Source organism: Malaclemys terrapin, chromosome 10 (genome assembly GCF_027887155.1).
Source record: "Malaclemys terrapin pileata isolate rMalTer1 chromosome 10, rMalTer1.hap1, whole genome shotgun sequence".
Taxonomy (NCBI): Eukaryota; Metazoa; Chordata; order Testudines; family Emydidae; genus Malaclemys; species Malaclemys terrapin.
In genome coordinates, this window is record NC_071514.1 from 9,146,526 (window position 1) to 9,161,624 (window position 15,099).

Sequence of the window (15,099 nt, forward strand, 5' to 3'; positions counted from 1 at the left end):
GAAGTAAACATTTACTGTGATTCTTTCTGTTTTGTCCTGTACCAAAGTTCTGCCTTGAATGGCTTTTTTTGGGAGTAGATTGGTGCGCTCTTTCAAAGCTTTCCAATTTTGGGAAGTGTTCTGGCTGCTTAGCAGTTCGCATACAGGTATATTGGTTGCCGAAGTCTTTTCAGAGTTGAGGAGGAGCAGAGCAGCTGGCTGTTAACAGGTGTCATGATTTAAAACAAAACAAAACCTATTACAGGAGGTTGGACACTAGGGACCCCAATTAAGTGGCTGAGAATAAATTAATGCATCACTTAAGTACTTCACAGAGGCCTGAAGGGAACATTAGAACAACTAGTCTGACCTCCTGTATATCACAGACCATTACATTTCGCCCAGTTACCTCTGCATAGAGCCTCGTAACTTGTATTTGGTTACAGCACGTCTTCCAGAAAGTCATCCAGTTTTGATCTGAAGACATTAAGAGACGGAGAATCCACCACTTCCCTTGGTAGTTTGTTCCAGTGGTTAATCAGTGTTAAAATTAGTGCCTTATTCCTAATTTGATTTTATCTGGCTGTAGTTTCCAGCCCAGTGGTTCATGTTATGCCTTTCTCTGCTAGATTAAAGAACTGTTTAGTGCCTAGTATTTTCCTTCCCATGAAGGCAGTTATTCACTCTAATCAAATCATCACTCCTTCTTCTTCTTGATAAGCTCAGCAGAGATTGAGATCTTTGTCTCTCATTGTGTCATTTTCTCCAGACCTCAGATAATTTTTGTGACCCTTTGTACCCTCTTGAATTTTTCCACATCCCCTTTTAAAATATGGACACCAGAACTGTAAACCGTATTGGTCTCTCCAATGCTGTATACAGAGGTAAAATTACCTCCTTACTTCTACTCGCTACCCTTGTTTAGACATTTAAGGATCCCACTAGCTTGTTTTGCCACAGCACCACACTAGGTGCTCATGTTCATTTGTTTGTCTACTGTGACCCCTAAATTTTTATGAGTATATTACATATACACAGTTACATTTATCAACTAAACTTGTAATCTCATCAAAGAATTAAATCAGGTTTGTTTGCAAAGGCCTGTTTTCCATAAAATCATTTTGACTGACATTATACTCGTATTCTTTAATTCCTTATCAATTGAATCCTGGATCAGCTTTTCCATTATTTTGCCCATTGTTGATTTCAGACTATTTATTTTAACCAGCTGCCTGGTCTTTTAAAATATTGGCACAACATTAACCCTGTTCCCATCATCTTTAATTTCCCTGGTATTCCAATATTTATTATAAATTAATATCAGCTGGTCAGACTTCTTCTTAGCCAACTCTTTTAGTAATCTTGTGTGCAAGTGTCCGGGACTGCTGATTTAACAGTGTTTATTTTTAGCAGATGTTGTTTACATTCTCCTTAGTTACTAATGGACTGGAAAGTACTTCATCCTCATGTGATGCAAGTATTTCCTCCTCCTTTTTTCCAAATACAAAACACAAATATTTATGGAATATCTCTGCCTTTTATGTATCATTAACAACAATTATGCCGTCTCCAGCTACTAGTGGGACTGTATCATTGCTACAGTTTTTGTTCCTAATATACTTTACCAAAAAAAAAAAAACAAACAAACCTTCTCTTTTTTAATTGTCCTTCATCCTGCCACCCATGGATTTTTCCCTGATGTCTTTAGATTCTCTTGTCAATTAATATTGAATGCTATCCCTTTCCTTCTTTTCCCCCAATCATTGTAATTTTTTTTGTTACTAATTGCTGCATTCTTTTCACCACTGAATTAGGATGGGCTTTTAGCCAAAGGTGTCCTCTTGGTTATGGAATCGTAGCTTTCTGGCCATCTGACAAATTCATCATAAAAAACTTCCAATTTTAATTAACATTTTACTATGTTTTTCTTCCCAGTCATTTTAAGTTTGAAAATCTGGTTGCTTTTAAAAAAAAAAATTTTTTTTAATTAACACGGTCAGATTAAAAATAATATAACACAGATTTGTATACCTGTGTTACTATTTACATCTTTGTCATGTAAATTTGTGTGGTTTTGCATGTTTCCGCTATCTCCTTCATTGGTAAGGTTCAGAGGATCAGCTATGAGATGTGGGGGGAATGCTGTTCATATGCTAGTTTATTCATGAATGGCAGAAGAATTTAGGAAATGGAAAAAGGTCTTTCCCCGGAGTGAAATAATTTAGACCTCTTTATACTATATTTATCTGCACTGTTTATGCAGCAGCCTTTGTTTTTTGTAAATGTCTGTCCAATTAAGAACAAAAATCATGTGGCGTTGCTTTGATAAATCTAGTGATGAACTTTGGTCATGGAGGCGTTTTTTCTTAGCGGGATTGTGAACTGGAAATCTAGTTAACACACTAAATCTAAGTTTTGGCACCCACGTGGAACAGGAATCCATCTGCTGATGAGCCACATGGCCTGGGGTTTTTCAAGAACTGCCTCAATAATCCTGAACATTCTTAATATTTATATACATTAAAACGAGGCACAGTTTACAGCAGTCTCTAACAAGGCTGTTGCATTTACCCCACTCCAGAAACGTCAGGCTTTTGTCCTTGTTCAAGTTACAGTAGAACCTCAGAGTTACGAACACCAGAGTTATGAACTGACCAGTCAACCGCACACCTCGTTTGGAACTGGAAGTATGCAATCAGGCAGCAGCAGAGATGGGGATGGGGGGAAGCAAATGCAGTACAGTGCTCTGTTAAATATAAACTATTTTAAAAAAAAGGGAAAGCAGCATTTTTCTTCTGTTTAGTAAAGTTTCAACGCTGCATTAAGTCACTGTTCAATTGTAAACTTTTGAAAGAACCACCATAATGTTTTGTTCAGAGTTATCAACATTTCAGAGTTCTGAACAACTTCCATTCCTGAGGGGTTTGTAACCCTGAGGTTCTACTGTATATCCTTGGTCTACACTCAGTGTACGTGAGTAGTAATTTTTTTCGTTTCTTGTTTTTACCTTTTAGTGTTAGGTAATTATTTGATTTGTCTTCCCTGCAGAAAATACATATTGGGTGTATTAAAAATATTTTGCATCATTTATCAATAATGATCTCTTCATCGCTGTCCTTTCTTTTAAGAGGAATCTATCGTGGGATATACTTGGGTCTGGAGTCAGAAATATTACATATACAGAATCATAGTTCCCTCTCTAAATTCTGCCTAAATTACACTGTAATACATCTTAAAGAGTACCTTCCATTGAGACATTCATAGTCAGCTTTCTTATGCTAATTATAGTGGTGTCCACAAGCTCCCCCGCAGCGGAGGCCCCATCAACAATTTCATTATAAATACCATTTTGCCGAGATGTTTGTACTGAAGTCTGTTTTTTTTTTAACTTTGAAAAGGGACTGTAAAAATGACACATCTCTCTGTATGTATTCAGTCCTACCTGTCTGTGTAGCAACTAAAATAAATTCTTACTATGTTTGTTCCTGTTAGCACTGCAGAGCTGTTGTGCAAGTTAGAGCTTTGTCTGATGCTGTGCATCAACAGCAAGATTGTTTACTAAGTTCCCATTAGTTTCTCCTTTGGAAACCCATTGAAAGCAGAGGGCATAACTTGAAGACTGAGGTTGCACTGGTAATAAGTGAGGATAGAATTTTCCCTGAAGAATTGTTATTACTGCTGCTAATTCATGAAATAGAAAGAACCCAACTTGGCCCTCAGATCCCAGGCTAAATGTTTGTCTGGCAATTAGGGGAAAAAAAATCTGTAAACTTGAGCATATTTAATGCAGAGACCATTGAGAGTATAAACATGGGATCCCACTTTTCAGAGTAGAACCGTACATTAAAGCTGACAGTATGTATTCCCTCATAGCCAAGGCTTGGCATATAGTGTCTAAATCCTGAAGAAATGTGTGAGGAGTTGTAAAACAAATTTTTTATTTTGTATTATTGTTTGTTATGGTTGTGCCCAGTGGCTCCAGTTGTGATTGGGCTCTATTGTGGTAGGTTCTGTACAAACATGTTGGAAAACATAGTGTCTTTTATCCCAGAGTATATACAATCAAAGAACGAGATTATCTCTTGGGTTCAGACATTTTTCAATATGGTAAAACATCTTTATTTGTAAACTGAAAATTTGCAGATAAAGTTTCACACATCATGTTGTGTGCAAAGCTCTAGGAAAAAATAGTTTTGAACTATCCTGCGCTGGTTGAATGTAGTTTTCTCTTTCTAAATAAACTGTAGTTTAATTTACAGCATAGCAGAATGTGCAGCAGATTTGAGGAAAAAGGAGAAATAAATAGGATGGAGTAGAATCTGGTACATCATCTTGGGAATTTCTCCATATCTATTCTTGGGTGGATGCTGCATCCTTGTTCACTTACGATGTTATCTGTGTTTCTGGTTGTATGCTGTCTAGTCATGTAGTTTGGTTAAAGTTTCTTATGTTGATTTGCTTGGGCTCTACTGTAGTCCTACTGAAACTTTTGTTTTATGCTGCTGTTACTGGTACTGTTTTTTAGCTAAGTTAGAAAGTGGAAAACAGTTACCTAATGAAAACCAGATTTCCTATCTTGTGTTTATTTACAGAGCCTCTGGCATATAGCTAGCATGGCTAAAAGGCCATAAAACATTGTAATCAAAATGTTGTTGTTACATAAATATAAATGCTGCTGCTTCTTTTGATGTAACAATAGTAAGACTGTCTCTTGAAGATCCTGCTTTCTGTTCATTTTTTCCAAACCCAGTGCCCACACCTACAGATGAATGAGTTTTTAAATAAATGAGCTTTTCACAAATGTATGTCCTACTAGTCTGATATTTGTGGATAGGGTGGATATGTACTCTCTTCAGGGGGAAAATAATAAGTCTATGATTCCACCATATATGATGTGTAGCATCTGTACTTTATTAAATCCAATTCTGCATACATAAGCAACATGAGGATGCTACAGTGGGGTCAACCTAGCCATGTGTGCTGCAGTATAGCAATGTATTATTGTATGAATGTAATTAAGTTGTTTAAAGGGAGCTTTTTTGTTGCCAATAAAAGACGAATTTGAAATACAAATTGGAAACACAAAAAAAACCCTCTCAAAGACAATAAGTCAGCACGCAAAAATGTAACCATAATACCAGGGCTATCAAATGGGTTCCAGTCCTCAGTTGTTTCTGTTATCCTTACGTTGACATTGCTTTCAACAGTTTTCCTCGTTACTTCACTGGTTCATATTTTAATGTAAATCTGGGAGAAAGATATCTCCGAGCAACTTGAAAACTCTGAGAAAATGAAATTTAGTTTGGCAGCCTCACAAGTGTCAAAGTTTTCAAGGGTTGCTCTAGAGCAGTGTTTCTCAAACTTGGGACGCCGCTAGTGTAGGGAAAGCCCCTGGCGGGCTGAACCGGTTTGTTTACCTGCCACGTCCGCAGGTCTGGCAGATTGCGGCTCCCACGTGCCGCGGTTCGCTGCTCCAGGCCAATGGGAGCTGCGGGAAGCGGCACGGACCGAGGGACGTACTGGGAAACACGGCTCTAGACCCAAGGGGATATGCGCTCAGAGTGTTTACATTGCTGCATTTAATCTCACTATATTTTTAAAATGCCAGTTGTTCAGTCTTCCCTTGCTCTGTCTTTGCAGTGTGCCCCAGCGCTTGTGGCAAACGGGCTTGCACAGACCAAAATGAATGTTGCCATCCCGAGTGCTTGGGGAGCTGCACTGCACCCGACAACAACACGGTTTGTGTGGCCTGCCGCAATTATTACTACGAAGGAATCTGCGTACCCACCTGCCCACCGAACACCTACAAGTTTGAAGGCTGGCGCTGCGTTACTAAAGACTTCTGTTCCAAAGTCCCTGCTACAGAGATAAGTGACTATGAGAAGTTTGTGATCCACAATGATGAGTGCATGGCAGAGTGCCCTTCTGGATTCATACGCAACGGGAGCCAAAGGTAAAGGAAATACACGAGCTTGCATTGTTATTCATACAGTTCCCTGTGTGATTTTTAGAAAGATAACCCCCCCAGTTCCTTGGCATTAACTGTCTAAGGGCCTGATCCCATGTGGTGCTGAGCATCTTGGTCTCCCGCTGACATCAGTGGAGATAGAGTATTGTCAACACCATGAGGATGAGGCCTTTAAACTAGACAATAGCCCAGTGAAAATGGCAGTGGAATAAAGTGGGCGGGATGGAGATGGGGAAGAGATGCCAGTAATCAATGGAAAGGAGATTCTGCTCTTGGAGAGCATTGCCACACAGAGCAGATTGTAAAAGTAGTTTTGTTTCTCGTGTTAATTGGTTGTTTACTGACGTGTACTGGCATTCTGACTTTTCTGTGTGCAGGTCTCTTCTGTACACTCACGTTCATTGCAGCCATTAGGTCTCTGCATTTTCTAGTTCACCGTGTTTTTCCTGGAAAATGCCAACTCTACCTTAGTTCAGAGAAATAATACCAGTAGCTTCCATGCTATTTTATGACTAGGGCCCTACAAAATTCACAGTCCATTTTGGTCAATTTCATGGCCCCCAGAGTTTTAAAATCAGTCAGTTTCACGTTTTCAGAGGTTTATATTTGCAATTTCATGATGATGTAACCGTGGGGGTTCCAACCCAAAAGGGGATCATTGGGGTTGCAAAGCTGTTATTGGGGGTTGCAGCATTGCCACCCTCACTTCTCTGCTGTCTTCAGAGCTGAGCTTCCTGCAGCTGGGGGAGATAGCCAAAGGCGGGTCTGATTTCCCCCGTCTCCCTTCCCAAAGCAGCTGTGCAGTGGAAGAGGAAGGTCCTGTCCCTCCCCAGCCCGCCAGGACTAGCAGCTAGGAGCCCCCGGCTGGGGCACTCCCAGCAGTACGGGGGAGATTAGACACATCCCCACCTCCGGGAACCTCTGATCTCCCCCCCAAGAGCAACCGTGCAGGGGAAGAGGAAATCCTGTCCCTCCCCAGCCCGGCTGGGACTAGCAGCTGGAGCTCGGTGCACAGTAGAGTCTCTACCCAGCCCTGCCCCTTCTCCTTCCCTCCCCTCCCTCCCCTCCAATAGCTAGATTTCATGGGGGAGGTCTGATTTCACGGTCCATAATGTGTTTTCCATGGCCGTGAATTTGGTATTTATGACTAACTGCCATAGGGAACTGTTTATTACAGGAATATTACTCTGATTTTTGTCAGTCATATTCCTGGAATTTAAAGATCGTGGAGTGATAGATCTGTTGTTGGCTTGCTCACTTTGCCAGCAGCCAAGGCAACAATCTTAGTTGCCCACCCATTAATCCAACGGCACTAAGAACTGTTATTTCCTAGCAATTGCTAATATAGAGGAATTCTCAGTAGTGTAGGACTGTATTGAAAAATGTCTCCATATAAATGGTCTGTATCATAGTTTTTCCTTTATTTGTGCAGGTTAGTTTTGTTCAAGGGATGGAAATCTCCACCATTTGCTTTATTAACCTAGAGAGAACGAGAGAGTATCATCCAAACAAACATCTTCCTAGGAAAATTTCCAGTTCACATTTAGATGCAAACAGCGTTACTGTTTGTTAGCTTGAAGCCAGATGTTTACCTGAGAAACTGTTTCCCTGCTGTCTGGCCTGAGCGTCTAGTAGCGGCTGTTTAAAAACACTCTCATAAAACAGTATAGACACAGCTTATCTTATCATAGTTTTGTGTTCAGCCGCAAAGGTGGAAAGGCATAACTCAAGGCCAGTGAACGTTTTGTCCCCCGGTTTCCCAGAGCTGGTATTAACCAACAGTTGCAAATAAGGAGTTTCTAGCATTCTTTGTACCTTTAGTTGAATGCCTCTTGCATGCCTTCAGTTCTTAGGACATTATGCTGTAGCATTTGAAATAGGAGCTCATGACTAAGAAATGAAGGCTCCTTTCTTCCGTTACATCAGTGCACGTTTCTCCAAGCTGAAGAAGAAAGTGGGTTCAGTTACCCTTTAGTTAACAAATAACAAATCCATGTTTACCGGTGTGCTGTCAATGGCCTTCCTTTTCAGAGCTGGGGTTTTCTTTCCCTTTGCTTGTCTCCCCTCCACCCACACACACAGAAGGTATAACGTGAATATAAGTTAAAGATCACTGGTACTAATGCAAGATGGAAAAGTGGTGAAATAAAACAAGTGATGACGGGGTTATATTTTACCTGGAAGGAAGAACAATCCCATAGTGTCACATTGGTGGCAGTCCATTTGTACATACTGAGGTTAGTATATGGATAGTGTTTACGGTAGAACTGTCCTTGTTTTGGTTCATGTGTGCTAGACCTGAACTTAAAACTTTGGTGAGAAGGGGTGGAGAAGAATTCATGTAAATGTTCACATTCTGGCCCTCCCCCCAGTTTTAGTATGGAGCTATTTCAGCAGGTCTGGGCTGGTTTAGGAGGTCACTGTGGAATTGTGTGTGTGTGTGTGTGTCTCTCTCTCTCGCTCGCTCGCTCGCTCCAACATATGCATGCTGAGGCTTGAGTTTTTCAAAGGTGCCTAAGGGAGTCAGGTACTGGAGGCTTACCTTCTTAGGCTCCAGCCTTATTTCGGTAGCAGAGATGTTCGCTAGAGGGCCACCAATGCCTGAGAGAGGGCAATGACTTCTTCTGTATTCTTGATCATTTGTCCTTCAGTTATGCTATATTAAGTGTAGGCAATGACTTGCACTTTGAATGCCCTTTATCCAGAGGGATACCACAGCATTTCATAACCTGATTTACAGACTGTGTGTGTTGGAGTCACGTTACTCACCACTCCATTGCAGTCACCAGGATGGTGAAATATGGCCGCAGTTTAACAGCTAGCCATGGGGCTTGTAGAATTAATACTACACAACAGTTTAGGATGGGAAGTGACTAGGAATAGCATAATCTATGCAACTGATCGAGTGGTGGGAGTGAGGTTTCTGTTTTCTGCTCAGTTGTACCTTACAGCAATTTTTCCAGTCCTTTGGTACTGCCTTTAAAATCCAAATTGTGACACTGTTTTATTAGGACAATAACCTCATTAGGAGATTTCTCTAATAACCATTTTCCCTTGGGCATGTATTTATGAGGGTCACATCTGCTCATAGAACCCATGCAGTCCTGCCTGGGTGCATGAGATATTTGCTTTTCTGCTAGGCCTCTTCTGAAAAATGGCCACTTTCCTCCCAGTTTGAGGGATTTGTATTTTGTTAGGTTGCAGATAGAGAAGTTCTTGCTTTCCAAACAACGCAGCAGCAGTCTGTTGTGGATTGAGAACCATGTGTTTTTGTTTATTTCTGGTCTCCCTTCCTTCCCAACAGCATGTTCTGCAGCCCCTGCGAAGGGCCTTGCCCAAAAATCTGTGAGGAAGAGAAAACAAAGACCATTGATTCTGTCACATCAGCACAAATGTTGCAGGGATGCACCGTCCTCAAGGGGAATCTGCTTATTAACATCCGCCGTGGGAGTAAGTCATGTTCCTCCTGTCTGAGCCTTTGATGAGGGTCCTTTAACTTTCTATTTTCTCTTTGAGTGTATCAATACAAAAAAAACCCCAAACCTGTAAGTATCCTCAAGAGGATTGTTTGCTTTTTAATGGCGCTCCAGCTGCGTTAAGGGTTTCTGCTGGAATCCTCGACATGGCGGTGTTCTCTGGCATGACTGTAGACCAGGTATTTAGCCAGTGGCAAAGCTTTCCTCCCTGTGCGTGAGATAGTGAATACCCCTGTTTAAATTCTAACACTGCTCTGCCCAACGCTCATTATTACTGTGTTGGTCATATCTGGTACGTGTCCTAACATAAATGAACTCTGGATACGATTTGTCAGAGTAGTGATTCATCAGCTGGGGAAATTCCAACAGACTCTGAGCTTTAAAAACCATTGTAAACTTGGTGGTTTGAAATATACCTCCCTATGCATGCATGCAAAGGAGTGTGTGGGGTGGAGTTCCTTGAATTTTTGTGCCTGTGCTAGATGGATTGAATTGCCTATGAATACCAGGTTTGCTCCTAATAACCAAGGGGGTTGGAAACAGTTGTATGTGAATTGTTTTAATTATGTGTTTCACATATTTAAGTAGAATCTTAACTTCTGCAGGGAGATGGTCTGAAGAACTTTTATTTAAGTTAACCCAGTCAGCTCACCCACCCTCTGGAGTAATTGATTTTATTCCTGAGTACTATACAGTAACGTAAGTTGTCTAGTTTAATGCTTAGATATTCTCAAAGAATTGAAGAGTATTCCTAATCTACACCCTCCCAACTTCTTTCAGGTGATAACTGGCCACGGGATATCCAGGCTGAACTGCTGTGCACACACAACTTAATTTAGTTTTAGTGTTCTGCACCAGAAGCAAACACCCAGCTTCCAAGCTCCTTGCCCATTTTGGAGAATGCCCCTTACACAACTACAGTGTAACTATTGTACAAGCTGTAGAAAATCGGACTGTGAGCCAGCTTCATTACATGAAGATGTTATGCCTTTACCTTCATTGTTTCAGCATTCTAGGAGTAATGGCTGCTTAAATGATATAGTTATAGCTACACTATTTATTTTTTAAATGGCCAGTAAAAGTCCTGTGCTTTGGAGATGAGTATCCTTTCTGTTGGTTGAGAATAATAGCATAACTCTGTGGGGCTACTCTTAACCTCCCGTCTGATGCCATGCTCTTCAGTGGATCATTTCAGCCTGATCTAATGAATGAACTTCACCTCTGTCACCGAGAGTAACAGCAGTTGCAGTTTCACAGATGCCTAAATTTACAACTGCACATGAGTCTTTTCAGTCTTGCCAAAAGGTTGGCTGTTGAAAGCTCAGAATTTGGTACTGGCACTTGTATGGAATATTCATGCAAAGGAAAGCAGATCAGTAAGAAAGTTATAAATGGAGTTCTGATAGTGCCTTGTTTTGTGCTCCACCTGTCTGCCTGCATAGGTAAATAATGATACGTGCTGGTCCGCAACAAGATGAATCTGTATTTTGTTTGCAAAAGCAGTGAATGTAATAAATACTTATTCTGATCTGCTAACCGTGCATTGAATAAAATGCTGAGTTAAACTGGTATGAACTAGCATTTCCTTTTCTTTAATGTAGACAATATTGCTTCTGAGCTGGAGAATTTTATGGGTCTGATAGAAACAGTAACTGGGTATGTGAAGATTCGCCATTCCCATGCGCTAGTCTCCCTCTCTTTCTTGAAGAATCTGCGATATATTTTGGGAGAGGAACAGTTGGATGGGTAAGTGTTCAAATACAACGAACTAATATTTGTAGAGGCAGCTTTGCTTCAACAGAGAGCCATGGAAAATAAGTCTTACCGTGAATACTTTGTTACCATCTATATAGTCTACACCTCCACTAATATGCAGTATTTGTCTCCTACTGAACAACCATTGTACAATCATTCATTTGATCCTCTAGCATGCAAGTAGTTGTATGAAGATTTTAAAGATGTATTTATGGTAGCCCTGCTAGCTGCTTTCTCTTGTAGAGAGATTTTTTTTTAGGGAGATGTACATTTGTAAGCATCATTTTCTGTTATATTAGACATGTTCTGTTTTTTGATGCTCTACTGCATTCAGAAATAAACATCTCCAGAAGTCATTGCTCTTTTGGCATTGCGGTTTATTAGTGTTGTATCCTTAACAGAGGTCTATGGAATGTCAATTGGAAGAAAACAGGTCACTAACTGCAAGATAAGGAGGGAGAGCGGCTGAAACTAGCTTGTGTAGCCGGAAACTGCACATAAGTGAGCCAGCCTCAAAATACTAACATGAAACTAATTCTCCTTATCTAAAGCCAGAGAAACAAAATATGAGCCGCTAAAGTAATGTTTGCTGATAAACATTGTGGATTTGTCCTAATTGTGTAATATTCTGTGTAATATGCTTTTACTAGCGCGTCATACAATTGCTATCTAAAACACCACCTATCATCCTCACCCCTGAAGGTAGGTGCTGAAAGAGCAAAGGTAGGTTTAGCTCCTGCAAAACTGGAGATGCTTAGGTGGGGGGATGATCCGTTGGGAAATTGCTGCGCTCCCTTTCTCTCCCCAAATTAAGTAACTTCCCAAGTCCAAAACGACACTCTGGAGAAGAAATGAGCCTTCGTCGCTAATGAGAGATCCAGTAAAATAAGAATTTTGGAAAATCATTTAGGAAAAGGTGGTGGGAAGGTCATGGGAAAGGTTGCATGTCTCTGATTTATCTGCCCTGACAGGATAAAGTTACAGCATAAGGGATTCTTCACAACCTCCCTCTCTTTCTCAGGCTACTCTTCGGTCAGTCTTAAATTCTTAAAATTCCACCATCTGACAGAGCAAGTTAAAGGGCAGCTCTTCATTCTGCACTTGAAAAGCACACTGTCTTTTTCAATAAGAACATTTGGCTCTTTGGAAAAACATGTTTCTAATTGCAAATCCAAGAGGCTTGTCACTTTGCCTAGAACAAGGCTCTTTCAGCTACTTATGATGTGGCATACTCAAGCAGATACTCCAAGTATAAATTTGTTTTTGCCTTCTTTTAGTAAGTAAGTTCAGAGTAATTATGTTTATGGAATCTCGTATGTTAGCCAGCATAACTGATAGGAAAGAGGCAGCAGTGCTATGATTCAGGTTTTAATTCTGTCTGCCTGATTCCACAATGGAAAAACAAACAGTGAAACTTAGAAAAGAGGAAAATAGGGGTGCATGGGGGAAGCAAAATTGATCCATGCTAAGGAATTATTGCAATCGCCTGCTGCTTGGGTCAGGAACGGTCTTCCTCTGTGTCTGGAAAGTACTTATACATTTGGGACACTGTCGCAATCTGAAAGATAATTTTTCGAAAACATTCCGCTTAAGGCAGACACCTCGCATGAAAATTCCAGCCCAAACAGCTAGTTGGGCAACATTGTAAGCAACTGAAAACAGGGTCTTAAACAGGCTGCCCTAACTATAGCAGTCGCTGCCAGCACTGCATATAATACATACAAAAAATTATATTGAAAGAACATTAAGGCTGTAAAGTGAAGCCCTTTTATTTTTGTTTCCTCGCTCTCGTGGTTGCCTGTGCAACCTTAATTTGGCCCCCTTGCGCTGAGATAAGATGCATTATGATACTGTCTTTAATTAAATGACCACAGCCTCTTTTTTTTTTTCCTCCACAGGACCCCTCCCTCATTCTGTGCATGGTGCTGAGGGAAAAAAAGGCAGCTTGTTGGGTATATTAGTTGGCGGTTCCTTCATGGAGCCGGGAGCCAAGGCATTTGCTTGGTGCAGTTCACAAACTCTCCCAACATCTGTCTGTTTTGCAGTGAGAGGGAGACCCTGGTACACATCTAGGTAGAGTGCATCAGGCTACAACCCCTCTTCCAGCTCTTCCAGAACCTCTTACTGAGGTTCCGGCTGCACTTTTCCATGCGCTTCCTGGTATTGGCACCCCTCTCCCATGGCCCCACAAAGTCACAGGACCTCCTCTTCAACCTCCTTCTGAAGATGGCCATCCATTACACCAGAAGGAGGAAGTTGGATTGGGGGGAGGAACCTCTGCAAAAGCAGGGACTTATTTCTATTCCTTGTTCAGTCACACCTCCTAGCAGAGTTCCTCTAAGTCCACTGACTCTTCAGATGCCTTTGAGGAGCAGTGGATGCTGTTCGGGGGGGGGGGGGGGGGGTGTCTCTGTTCAGTGTCCCCATCTGCTCACCTGATTTTCACCTTCTGACTTCCACACCTGCCCCAGTTTTTTTTATTTGTTGTCCCCCACAAATACTTGTGGCCTGGGTTCACTAGCCCCTCTCCCTTGGTGAAGGGGAAGGCCGTTAGCTATGGGTGGGCTTACGCCTGCTGTCTCCTGGCACTACAATAGTTACCTTCCAGCTTCTGCCACAAATGAAGCAAAAGTCCTACAAATGGTCCCATATACGGCACTGCCCTAATTCATTCCCTTAGCATTGTCGATCCTGTGCACTAATGAGACAGGTCCTGTGGACAAAATTGTATGTGATCATGTCATTAAAGACTGTCATACTACTTATGTCCAAGGGACTGAATTAAGGTTACACAGGCAACTGAAATTATTTCCTCACTTTTCAGAGCTTGGCTTTCCAACTTTGATCATAGTTTTTTGTACATCGTTTCAAAGGTAAAAGTAAATTCTATGGGAAGCTATAACAACTCCCCCATTGTGCCTCATTAGTAGAGTTTGAACCCTGAACCTTCAGCTTGAGCTACAGAACTAACTACATAAATTGGCATAGGTTATTTCAGTGGTAGGGAATGGGCTACCCAGGGCCCTGTGCTGAGTTCAGGGGGAACCTGGTCCCTGGGGTTTTTGATGGGAGCCCAGCCTGGTGCACTTCCGTCCAATGTCGTTTATCTTTCTTCTGTAGGGATGAGGGGGCGAGCAGTGCAATCTTCCTTTGTTGACTCTGGCCTTTTCCCCCCCTTAAAGCTACAATCAAGGGTGCCAATTGCGATGGTGGCTTGTGTGTTGTAGACTCTTGTCAACTTAGAAATGGACACTAAGCAGTTCATTTTTCTTAGACTGCCGAACAGCCATTAGGTAACTTTCAATCAGTGCCAGGTTATCTGAACTGGCTACGGTCATCTAGAGGTGAAAGTTGCATTTACCACTTAACATTATATTAAACTTCAAAATGAAACTGCCTGGCCCATTGCACTGCATAAAAATACATTCATGCCATAGAAGAAGAGGTGTTTCTACAAGATACTACTATTTACAGGTCATTGGTAAAGCTGTGACACAGAAAAAAATGATGGCTCCTATAGGGGTTGTTTCTCCTCTTAGTTTATGTTTAAAGGACGTTATGAAGAAACTGATGCTTTCTCAGAGACTTCTACCAATAAGTGACCCTTCAAAAGGGAGGTAGAGAACTTGTGCACTGGGGCATGACAGGTTGAATTTACATAGGGACTCAAGTGCTCCTCTGATTCCCCTGCTAGTTAGGGGAGAGCAAAACACCCCAAAGACGGCCACTGGGTAAAGTGATGTCATGGCACATTGCATCCAAACCCACACTTTAAATTAAACACAATAAAGCAATATCTCTCGTTTCTTTCCTTATGTATTTCCCAACAGAGACTCAGTTGTTGGTAGAGTTGCTTCTAGCCCATCTACAGTGTACAGATTTACAGCCGTGCTGCATAATGAAGGGTCTGTTGGTGCTTTC

General features: G+C 41.4%; 1 protein-coding gene across 1 annotated transcript in view; it reads left to right on the top strand.

Moving 5' to 3' along the window:
- Window positions 1-15,099, top strand: part of IGF1R (insulin like growth factor 1 receptor) — a 263,823-nt gene that overhangs the window by 202,813 nt on the left and 45,911 nt on the right. Inside the window, exons 3-5 of the mRNA XM_054043160.1 lie at window positions 5,620-5,932; window positions 9,252-9,397; window positions 11,025-11,169. Of these exons, the coding sequence (XP_053899135.1) occupies window positions 5,620-5,932; window positions 9,252-9,397; window positions 11,025-11,169 (604 nt within the window). The remainder of the gene's footprint in view (window positions 1-5,619; window positions 5,933-9,251; window positions 9,398-11,024; window positions 11,170-15,099) is intronic.